Below are 12,516 nucleotides of genomic sequence, written 5' to 3' on the forward strand. Positions count from 1 at the left end.
TTTCCCGCCCTCTCCCCATAACCCTTAATCCCCTCTCCTATCAAAAACCCATCAACCCGCGTCTTAAAAATATTTAGCGAGGCAGCCTCCACCACTTCAACGGGCAGAGAATTCCAGAGATGTGCTTGAAAGAATGCTGGAAGCTCTACCATCATTGTCCACAGGCCCAGAAGATGTGCATGTGAAAAGTGAATGTTGCCATTGAAACTCTGATTTCCTGAGGAATGCAGTAACCTATCTAGGAGTCAATTTCAGACTTTGATCACTCTGATGAAGAATTGCTCATATCTTTCCTTCTCCAGTGTTCCACTGCCATGGTTTAATTTAGTAATAAGAACAAAAATGCAGAAGATCTCATCAGGTCCAGTAGTGTATGTGGAGAGAAACAGCTAACATTTCAGGTTGACCTCATCAGTTCTCTGCACCACAGTACTCGCCCTTAGTCCTAGCTTCAGTATTAGAAGGTTTTTTTTTGAACCAGTTCCAAAATATTGCTTAAACTTGTAACTTGTACTTCAAAATGGATTTTTTATTTAGTTTATTATTATCACATATTAACATACAGTGAAAAGTATTGTTTCTTGCGCGCTATACAAACTGTTCATAGAGAAGGAAACGAGACAGTGCAGAATGTAGTATTACAGTCATAGCTAGGGTGTAGAGAAAGATCAAGTTAATATAAAATAGGCCCATTCAAAAGTCTCATGGCAGCAGGGAAGAAGTACTTCTTGAGTGGGTTGGTATGTAACCTCAGACTTTTGTATCTTCTTCCCGAAGGAAGAAAATGTCTGGGGTGCTTGGGTCCTTAATTATGCTGGCTGCTTTGTCAAGGCAGCAGAAAACGTAGACAGAGGTAATGGATGGGAGGCTGGTTTGTGTGATGGATAAAAGGAAAACATATTAGACATGTCCAGCAGGTCAGGCAACATTTGGTGGAGGGTGAAAACATCAGGTTGATGACTTTTGTCAAAATTTAACCATAAGATGGAGCAATTGAAAAACCCAAAGTCAACTGATTAAAATATCCCCAGTGCACAACCTTGCCTAGAAAAGGCAGCAAAACACTTATTTTTATTTTCTGGTCTCCTCTCCAGACTCAGGGTTTGGGTACTGCTCTGAAGATTTTATTTTCTGAACGCGAGATCAAGAATCTTCCCGAGCGAAGTCCTTCATCAGGCTTTCAGCTGACTAGACAGGAAGTTGTTGCTCTTCTGAATGCATTTGGCAGGTAAGAACTGCTTCCTAAATGTGCTGTATTTTAATGTATTATCAAAGGAAGAGGGTTCATCTAATTGGCCCAATGAGTTGCCATCTAGGTTGTGTAGAACACTGGTTACTGTGGATTAGCTGATCTCTTTCAGACTGTTGTGAAGGTGTTTTTAAAAATTGTTTCTAATCCCGTGGGTTAGTTTAGACACCAGTAGTTTTTAGTGACTATAGCTAAAAGCATATGTGGCATCCAATGAAGTCCTTTTCTGTCTTGGCTGTATTGCTGTACAGTTGATTGGCATGTGGCATTCATTGTCATGCACACATGAATAATAGCCACTTAGAAGTACTGGAGACCTGTTGTAAACCAGGAATCCCAACAATGAGCCCATTTGTTTCTAGGAAGCGTAGGAAGTGAAGCTTATATCTGCCACCTCCTCAATATAAAGTCAATTAATATAGTTAGTTCCACTGACTGAGTACTTGTTCTATCAAGTCTTGCTCTGATGTACGGAATGTATGACCAGAACCATGTCAATCAGTGATAACACAAACATGTGAGAGTTCTTAAACTTGTAACTATTGTACTTGAATGGATTTTTTATTTGGTTTATTATTATCACATTAACATACAGTGAAAAGTATTGTTTCTTGCACGCTGTACAGACAAAACATACTGTTCATAGAGAAGGAAACGAGAGTGCAAAATGTAGTATTACAGTCATAGCTAGGGTGTAGAGAAAGATCAAGTTAATATAAAATAGGCCCATTCAAAAGTCTGATGGCAGCAGGGAAGAAGCACTTTTTGAGTGGGCTGGTGTGTAACCCACATACTCGGGTAATATTGTCATGGACTTCGAAATATTTAAATTTCCCCCATTGTATTCCATCATATTTAATATAGTCGGCCCCGTGAACACAGTTTTTGAGACTTGTTCGTTTATTTAGTCGGTGCGTTTACAAAGCAGGAGCATAATGCTTTAACTCAATGTCGCTTTAGTACTTTTGCATTCCATACCACGATGTGCAGGTATGTGAACCTGAAGCAAAAGGTGCGCAGGAAGAGCAGCAGGGAAGTTTGAACTATTGAAAGTGTGTTACTGGAACTTCCCCGTAGCAGGAAATTAAAAATCAAATGTCCCCAATCCATTATTTACACACCTGTATGATTCAAACCAGAGTAGAAATGTAATAAATTATATAGTTGTGGAGGACATGAGGCAGGATATAGATATAGGTCACAGCAGAGGAGAAATTGATAAAGGTGTCATTGGCATAAGACAAAGTGGTGTGTTAATGGAATGTGTTACAAGAAGAATGAAGATTAATGCTCAGTGGAAGCAAATTTAAACATCCAGGACAGTTGGCCAAGTGGGGGAGGGGTGCGGTTTTGAAATAAACAGTGGAGAAGGGTGGCATGGAGTCAAGATGGAGAGCAAAGTTCACTGACTGAAGTTGTTCAAATCTGTATCAAGTCCAGAAGCTGTAGCGTGCCTAAGCAAAAAAGGATAGCAGGACTAGGGGGCACCGCCTCAAGATAAAGGTGGGGGGGGGGGGGCGGTTTGGAACAGAGTTGAGGAGGAACTTCTTCACGCAAAGGGTGGTGAATCTCTGGAATTCTCTGCCCGTTGAAGTGGTGGAGGCCACCTCGCTAAATATTTTTAAGACGCGGGTTGATGGGTTTTTGATAAGAGAGGGGATTAAGGGTTATGGGGAGAGGGTGGGGATGTGGAATTAAGACACGACAGATCAGCCATGATCTTATTGAATGGCGGGGCAGGCTCGAAGGGCTAGTTGGCCTACTCCTGCTCCTATTTCTTATGTTCTTATGCACTGTGCATCCTATTTGAGTTGGGTATCACCTCACTCTGACTCTGAAATTCCATCCCTTGTGTTTTGAAACCACCCAAGATTACAGAGATCTCCAGGCCATTCAAAGTTCTCCAGACTGCTGTTCTCGTCAAAATTTGCGATCTACACACGTACACACTGGACCTCTTCAGCAGCACCGAAGCCCCCTCAAAACTATCATTATCCCAGTTCCATTTCGTTTTTGGAATCACCTGATATCTTAACAAAACATTTTTTTTTCCTCCTGGTGTTAAGGAATGCAAGCTCCAGAAAGTTACGGATACCAATGTCTTTCCAGAACCCTCCACATACACTTCCATCCCTCTGACCCCATTCCTTTTTACAATCCCATCCCCTACTGTGAATGCACCATACTATCTGACCTTCCACTCCCTGATGCTGCACGTTCTGTACTCAAAGGACTCGGCTTCATCCCCTTATGTCCTCACCTCAATGAATTTCAGGCTTGGCACAATGCTGAGCTCTTCAGAACTCGCCTTCACCTCTGTCCTCACTTCGGGCAGGATTCCTCCCCCACCCTGTTCAGTAGATCCTTTGAGTATTCTCCCTCAACCTGGACTCCCCTCCTGGCCTTCCACCTGCTATTGATATTTTTGAGAGCCGTTAACAGGGCCTCAGCCACCTCAATTTCTCTGTCCCTATTACCCACTCCAATCTATCTTCTGATCTTGCAGCCGTTCTCTTGGATCCAACTTTCACCTTGTTATCAAACCTGCCAGCAATTGTGGTATTGTTTTCCGGTGTACTAGCATCTACTTCCCAGAGGTTGAATGTCAACTGTCAGGCATTATTCCTACCTCCCCCGGACCATGATCCCACCACCAAAAGTCAAGCCATTGTTTCCAGAACACTATGACCTTTATTGCCTGTGGGGAATCTTTCCTCCATAGCTTCCAACCTCAGAGTCGTCCAACCCTGCACAACCTACTTCTGTGTGTTTGCTGAAACCCACAAACGAGACTGCCCAGGTAAATCCAGTGCATCAGCGTGTTCCTGTCCCACTAAACTGATTTCTTCCCATCTTGACTCTGTTCTCACTCCCATTGCCTCGTTCCTTCTCAGCTATGTTTGTGATTCCTCCAATACCCTACATCACATCAGTTTCCAGCCCTAACTAGCTCCTTTCTCTTTGGATATCCAATCCCTCTACACCCCCTTCCCCCACCGGAAGATCTTTGGGCTTTCCACTCTTCTTCGAGCAGAGGTCCAAACATACTCCTCCACTTGGATGAACTTGTTCTGTCACTAAATAATTTCTCCTTTTAACTTGTCTCACTGCAAATAAAAGGTGTGGCTATGGATACCCACATGGGCCCTGGTTATTCCTGTCTTGTTATTGGGTATGTGGAACATTCCTTGTTCCAGTCTTACTCAGGCATTTTTCCCTCAATGATGGCTATTTCGCTGCCCCTTGATGCTCTCATCTGGACCTGGAACAATATATCATTTTTTTTTTATCCCAATTTTCACCCTTGTCTTACCTTCTATCTGTTCTATCTCTAACACTTCCCTTCCTTGACTTCTCTGTCTCCATTTCTGACGATAGACTGACCACCAATACACCAATCAATGATTCCCATAGCTTTGACTACAGCTCCTCACACCCTGCCCTCTGTAAGGACTCCATATCACTCTTTTTCTCTGCCTTGGTTGCATCTGTTCCAATGATGCCACCTTCGCTTTGAACTTGTCTGCCTTTTCCCTCCCCCTACCCTCACACCTTCCCTCCCAAGACCATGACCAGATCCCTGTTATCACTTTTCACCCAGCCAACCTCTCTGCATTTGAGGTATTATCCAGCACCATTTCCACCAACTCTAACATATCTTTACTTAACCACCCCCTCCCAATCCCATGTCAACCTTCCACAGGGACCCTTCCATCACCTCCAATCTTTCATCACCTTCCCATGCAAGTGCCTCCTCGCTCCTCATTGTCCAAAGGCCCGAGGTGTTTCACTTGCATCTTCTTCAACTTGGTCCACTTTATGTGCTACTCCTAATGCAGTTGTCTCTACATTGGCGAGACTAGATGCAGACTGAGTGACCACTTTGCGGATAGTGAACTTCCCCTCCATCTTGATCTCCTATTTTGTTAGGTTTCCTTGGCCTTCCTCAACACAACCCACCCCTCCCCACGTGTCCACCTGCCCCTTGTTCAGTTTTGCTCCCACTCTTCTCCAATTAGTTCATTCTGTTATCTTCAGTGGAGGGAAAGGGGGGCATATGTTACCATTCTACCTGACATCAGTGGCGGGAAAGTCGTTTGGCGGAGTGGGGGGCGGGTGGGGAGGACTCTGTCTGAGATCAGTGGAGGGAAAGGGGACAGGGCTCACTGCCACTTTGCTTGAATTCAGTGGATAGGAAGGGGGGTTCTGCTGCCACACTGCCCTATCCCCAACATTACTGCCCCCCTTATCCCCCACTATCTCAGGCAATGTCTGTGGGGGCCAGGGGAGGCATTAAGCAGCCCAGGAGCAATGTGGCAGGGGAGCAGCATTCTATCTTTTTTGGCACATGCGCCAATTAGAGCTGCAGGGTTTTGGGTGGGTTAAGCCCTGTCCACAGGCTTCTACAGCACGATTTGGAATTGCTGATATTTTTGCAGGCAGTTTGCTTATGGGGGCACCTGAGAACAGGTCTAAAAGTCAGATCTGAAGCATTCCCAGCTTCAAGTCCACCCAGCACTTCAAATCAAAATGGTAACATAGGGCCCATTAACTCTGTTTCAGTCCACAGATGTTGCCAAACCTGCTGAGTTTATATAGCATTTTCTGTTTTTATTTGTTATATGGGGAGACTGGAATTGTTCTCTTTTTGAACAGAAGGTTAAGGAAAGCTTTAATTGGACCAAAGAATCAGGCAAGATAAGTTTCCTATCCATCTACGCCCTTACCACTGCTGTAAGTGGCTGTTATCACAGTCTATGATGGGCAATATCTGATCATTAACTTGAGATACAGCTATGTGTGGTTTAATGTGTTGTCTTAATGCATTTTGGTGATGACACATACTAATTGCAGCACTGTCATCGCATTTCTAACATTAAGGTTTAAGTTAATTTTGCCTGGTTATTGAGTTGGGACTGTGGATCATTTCAGAGGAACCCTGAATGTTGAATATCAGCCACACTGATGTGTCAAACAGATTTGTGGATATAACATTGGTCATATGTGATATTTCGTGATACATAGCTACATGGAGGCTACTTAGGGCAAGTGCAAGAAACGTATGAATTATTTCTTCCACGGATCCATTTTACTTAAATTATCCCATAATACTTGTTAAATTATTTAAATTGTGTGCTTATTAACTTTGAAGAAGCCAATTAAAAGTTGATTTATTAGTGTCACAAGTAGGCTTGCGTTAACACTGCAGTGAAGTTATTGTGAAAATCCCATAGTCGTCACACTTTGGGTACACCTGAGGGAGAATTTCGCACAGCCAGTGCGCCTAACCACGTTTTTTGGACCAGAACACATGGGGGAAACCAGTGCAGGTTCCGTACAGACAGTGACCCAACCAGGAGTCAAACCATGGTCTCTTGTGCTGTGAGACAGCAGTGCTAACCGCTGTGCCACCGTGCTGCTCCTAAAATGCTCTTTAAGGAAGCAGCACAGTTCCATAATGTGCATAGGTTTCTCCCTGAAATGGGGAACTTGTGGCTAGTGAAGTGTTCTAGTTGTCTTCCCTTTCTTCATTCCAGTCTGTAGCCTTTGGGCTTATGCACTATAGCTATTTAAAAAAAGCTGACTCCTATAGTCTTGAAGCTGTTGTATAACCTTGCTGCTTTGTTCTTTCAGACTTTCAACAAGTATACAAGAGTTACAGAATTTCAAAATGCTGTTGAAGGGCAAGAGGTAACAAATGCTGTGGAAACAAAGATGGGTGCTGGGTCAAGACTTTGTAACATTGTCCCAGCCTCTGGCACTCAACAAAACTTCAGACTCTTCAGGGATCCAGTAGCTGTTGCACATTTTACAGTATTGCGTTGACCTTGAACTACATTTGAGTGAATAAAAGGTAAAGAGATGAACTTGGTTTAGTAACAGTGAACAACCACTTCATTTCATTTAATAGCATTTCCTTGTGAGCCTAATAGAATTAAATGTTCTGAAGGTTCTTAATTATTCCCAAACCTACAGTGTTCATGGTCTGTAAGTTTTTAACTGACCACATATTTGGATTTCTTTGATTTCAAAAACTGCCAAGCCTTATCCATTTAAGAAAGTTATAAATCTGAACAGTTTTAGATTTGTCTGCACTAAACTTTTAAAATGCAAATTAAGTTATTTTTAATCCCCAATGATTTGAGAGGAGTTTCTGAAACCTAACGTGTCAGTATTGTTTTTGGGCAGTTCTTCCTAAATCTTTGATCATTGGCATAAAGTTCAAATGAACTGTAAAATGATCAGGCTCCCTTAAAATAATTCCTGTCACTCTGGGGTACATTACTGTCAGATTGTGTCATTTGTACTTTTACTTTTTGTAATTAAAAAAAGCAACAGTTGGAAAAATGTTAATTTCAACTGTTGTTTAATGAGCTAAGTGGGCTTTTTAGCAATGTTAAGTGTTTAATCAAATCCTGTGGAGAAATGGAAGCAGTTTCTAAATGTTGGTAATCTAAAGTAATGGAGGATTTTAAGACAACTTTTTTTTTAAAAAGTATATTGTGATCGTCATAACGATCTACAGATTTGACCAAATGCAAGGATTCTCTTTTTCACAATTTGGTAACCCTGTATTTCTAAATGTTAACCATGTGATGGAAAGAAATTGGGGCCTCCATCACTATCCATAGCTCCAGGCTGCAACATGCCTGCAGTAAGAGTGTGTGCTGCCACAGCACTTGGACTTATGGTTTGGGGGTTGGGGGGGGAACAGGACAGCTGATGTGGATCAGATTGGTGCTAACAGCACAAGGTTCAGTCCCTCTTCTAGCTGGGGTGGATTCTGACTCCTTGCCCTGTCTGTGGTAGAGAATGTGGTGCTGTGGGTTGGACTTCTCTTCAGGAAGAGAAACCAAGAAGAAGTAGTTTAGATGACAATGGTTTTCAAAATCAAAAAGCAATAATATTTGTTTAAAATTTGCTTTCCACATAAAATAGATGTCAGCACCATGATGTAGCTTGTTCCCAATGACTGCTTTTATTTTAGATTTTAGTATCCTGTATTAAGCAGGTCTCTCTGAAATGACCAAATATAGCTGCCTAACCTGCTGACGTACTTGATGGAGAGCAACCTTTTGGAAGCGCGGGTCAAAGCAATGTGACTCTTTAAAATCTACTTGTGGACTTAAAGCAAGTTATTGTTGGAACATCTGCAACAAGGATATCGTTATATATTATATATGTATATAGCACAAATAATAGTGACTATATTTTGTTATGTAAACTGTATTTCCTGCCTTTGTTTGTGTCTTAATCTCTTGGTTGTTGCTGATACTTGTTCAGCCCCTGCATAGTTGGTGTGAAATTTCTGCCTGGTTCACATAGATGCTCAAAATATTAAAATATAAAAGTTCAGAAAAGATTATGCCATTAGTAAATTACTGTTTGCATATCTGCACCTTTGCTAAAGGTTTGCAGATTGAAGTCATTAGATCTTGCTGCCTGCAAGCTTGTACTTCTAAATTTACACCTTGTGTGTCAGTTGGATGAAGCATTCTTAAATCCAGTTGGGTTCTTGGTTCGAGAAGGTGTTAAGTTGAGTTAGTCAGTGCACCCACTGGGAGAGCGAATTTGATGTATACTACACTGAGAGTTCCATGGAGTGTGTAAATAGAAATAACCATCTGGTCCATGCTGGTTTTCATGCTACACGTGGGTCTCCATTTTCCTTTCCTTCATCTAACCCGATAACTGCTTATAGCAGCTGCATTAGTGCAAATAACATTACCTGTTATCATGCTATTCATTTTGGTGGGAGAGAGGGTGGTCACTAAGAAACATCTTGATCCAGAGAATGGTGCGATTGGGAAATCTTCTACACAGTAATTGAGGTGATAGCATAAATACACTTAAGGGAATGCTAGCTAACTATCTTAGGAAGAAAGGGATAGAGGTTATACTGATTACGTGAGATGAAAGATGGGAGTGATGTACAAATTCAGACATGATCTTATTTAATGGTAGAGTAGGCTCAAATGTTCCTAACCTTCTATTCCTTTCTCCCTTGGGTATTCATCTACCTACCTCCTTAAATGTATTTATGGTATTCACCTCAACTAGTCCATGTGATAGCAAGTTCCACTTTTTGGATAAAGAATTTGCTCAAATTCCTTATTGGATTTATTAGCAACTGTCTTTTTTATTTATGCCCTGTAGTTTTAACCTCCTTCACAAGTGGAAACATCTGTGTTAAGGGAATGCGTAGGCATGTTGACTGGCCAGAAAACCTCCATCAGAGAATGATGCGTTGGGGTGCAGTTTTTTTTAAAAACATAATTTTGACAGCAAGAAAGACCAAAGAAAAAATCCAGTTTTCAATTGAATTCCAATATTTGTCCAGTAGCAAATTAATGCTCCTTTATATTCTTAAGCAACCTTAATTGCTTTTTTATAATGAATATTTTATCTTTGTTGTAATATATCATTTATTTTAACACTATCTGTTTAAAACAAGTTGTTTAAACCAGGAATTTCTCTTTTGGCTTTTGGTGCTCTGGAAGAAGAGAATGCATGTGGGTTCAAGCTAGAACTGGAAATAACAATTTTCTTCATTCTACTTGTGATCATTTAGTATAGATCAGAACTAATCTAAATAATAGTTAGCTATGGTTTTAAATATGAAAAGTATATGAGTACAACAAAACAAGCTGCTGAAGTCATGTGGGCCTAACAAATTGGCATTGTACTGACAAGCATTTAAACAATTTATATCTATGTACACTGTTTCAACATGTTAAATGAGCAGAGGCAATGAAGTCTTTTTTTTAATTTGCCTAATAAGCTATGATTTCAGGGAAGAAACCAGATACTGAGCCACTTTTTTTTCCTGCGTAGTCTTTTTGCATCACTCAGTTTCAGCAGAAAGTAGCAATGAAGAACCATTGTTGTTTCTACAGTGTGCAATTTTATCTATTTGCAATTCCTTCCTTGCCAGAGAAGAGCAGAAATCCAAGTAACAAAATGACACACACTTGCTCTAAGTTCTTAAAATCGTTAATCAGTAATTTGTTTTGAATGCACACTTGTAAATGTTGACTGGAATAACCCATGTTCTGTGAACCAAGCATTTGTTTCCTTTTGTGTAAGTATTATTTCAACTACAACTCTGAAAGTAAATACAAAAATCTATCATCTTTAGCTGCAGATACTGCACTGTTACTATAACACTTTCCTAACTTTCATTTGCATGATCACTAATATTTTGGTGCATCTGTATCCTGCCTTAAGCAACAGGAGTGCTTGCTTGGTCAATGTGACAAAACTGATTGTAAAAATGCTTTTTTAAAAAAATCTTTGATCACAAGTCACCTGTGTTCCAAACCTTGCCGAGTTGATTTTTTTTCTGGTTTTGATGTACTGTATGTCTATTCAGCATAAAGAGAGCAACATTTTTGAAAATATTGAATTGCACCTCTTGTGTTTACAGCACTTGTCAGATGTATTTATTTAAAAAGAAAAATAACTTTTCCTAGCTATCCATTTTGAAAACTGACACCTTGTTTTAAGAACAGCCTGTTGAAAGATCCATATTGCAAGTGATGTTATGACATTTCATCATGCATTTAGAGATGAATATTACCTTTGTGCATTCATGTAGCTGTGACTATTGTTCCTTTGCAGTAATAAACTGGGAAATTGGTTGTGTGTGAGCATGTGTATGTTAACCAAGTCTGAAACTACCTTGTATTTCTGGCACCCCAATCAGCTATTTTAGTTGTATAACTTTTTTTTAAAAAAAGATAAATGCAACCAAGCTAACAATGTCGCTCTTCCCATGTCATTGTTATTATTGGTGCTGGGAAAGTTGCTGCAGCCAATTGGGCTAATTTCCTTTCAACATCTACAGATTAAGTCAAAATGCCAGTTCACCAAATAAATTAACTGGTCAAAGAAGGATTCTCCTTGTACTAAGCATCCTTGAATAAGGAGAAAGAAGCTGACAACTGTGTGAATGAAAGTGTTGTGCCATAAGTCTCATCTGTGCTTTTACTAAAACATACTCTCTAAAGTTCTGACAGTCTTTTGTAAAGTATATATGTTGCTTCAATTACATCTTGGGCATTTATTGCTGTTTAATTGGTTAGATCAGCTGAAATGTGTAGAAGAGGGAGCTGGGCCAGTTCTTGACTAGGGTAGCAATTGCACTAGATAGCCAGAACCTTTGTAGATAAAACTTGGATGGTGTGATCTCTTGAGCAGGTTCACATTGCCTGAGGCATAAAACATAGAAGATAGAAGCAGAAGGAGGCCATTTGTTATGATCATGGCTGATCATCCAACTTGAAAGTCTAATCCTGTTTTTTTCCATAATCTTTGAGCCTTCCCAGGAATCAGCCTGGTAACCTTCACTGCACTCCCTTGAGAGCAAGAATATCCTTACTTAGAAAAGTAGACCATAACTGCACACAATCCACACATTGGGATGTCATGCCACACTGACATAAAACACTTTGGAATGTCGTACCAATTTGTCCTTTCTGAAGGACACTGGGCTTTTGCAATCCAACCACTTTCAAGGTTCTTCTGGTGCTGATCAACACATTTACAATGATATTTTAATCTTAATCTCTGGATCATTCATCCAGTTCTAGGCAATCAAAGGACTTCTGCCAAATATTTTTTCTTTTTGGTCCAGGACAGGTAAGTGTTTAATCATGTAGGGCCAGTTTGAACTAGCTGATCTTTTCATGCCTGTCAATTTTGTGTGTTCAGAAATTATCTCTTGGTAACAGTTTTAAAAAAAAATTAAAGATAATTTTCGTCCACCTATATGTCAACTGCTAGGATAAACTAACAGGTTGATTTGAGAAATGATCAGGTCAATGTTTCTGAAGGCACTAGAAATGAAATTCCTGGAAGATTTTAATGGCAAGGCAGAAGCTAAGGGACGTGAACTTAAGAATATAAAGGAATATTAATTTCAGAACACAAATTGTTTACTGGGTCCAGAAAGATAGGAGTTCTTTGAACACTTGACATACAGTATCACTGGCACTTATGAAAATTGAAATTCCACAATCTTTTGAACTGTGGCGATGGACTCTGGAATAACCATAGCCCTTTAGTGAGCCAACCATATTCCCCAAGTACATGTTTCAGGCATGCCAACTGCTCAATAGACTAGAATCCAGCAACTCAGACTTTTTTACTACACTGTCAATGTAATAATCTGGTCTCAGTGTCTTAGAGTTGTGGGTTCCGCTGAAGGATTTCAGCAGAAAACCTATGTTGACACTCTGCTGCAGTACCAGGGAAGCAGTGCTGCA

The 12,516-nt window shown here is 40.4% G+C and overlaps 1 protein-coding gene across 1 annotated transcript in view; it reads left to right on the plus strand.

Annotated features, from left to right (window-relative positions):
• Window positions 1-10,899, plus strand: part of ero1b (endoplasmic reticulum oxidoreductase 1 beta) — an 80,849-nt gene extending 69,950 nt beyond the window's left edge. The window contains exons 15-16 of the mRNA XM_080191871.1: window positions 1,095-1,228; window positions 6,884-10,899. Of these exons, the coding sequence (XP_080047997.1) occupies window positions 1,095-1,228; window positions 6,884-6,944 (195 nt within the window). The 3' untranslated portion in view covers window positions 6,945-10,899. The remainder of the gene's footprint in view (window positions 1-1,094; window positions 1,229-6,883) is intronic.
• The last annotated feature ends 1,617 nt before the right edge of the window (window positions 10,900-12,516 follow it).

Source organism: Carcharhinus amblyrhynchos, chromosome 7, assembly GCF_965287045.1.
Source record: "Carcharhinus amblyrhynchos chromosome 7, sCarAmb.v2.hapA, whole genome shotgun sequence".
NCBI classification, from domain to species: domain Eukaryota; kingdom Metazoa; phylum Chordata; class Chondrichthyes; order Carcharhiniformes; family Carcharhinidae; genus Carcharhinus; species Carcharhinus amblyrhynchos.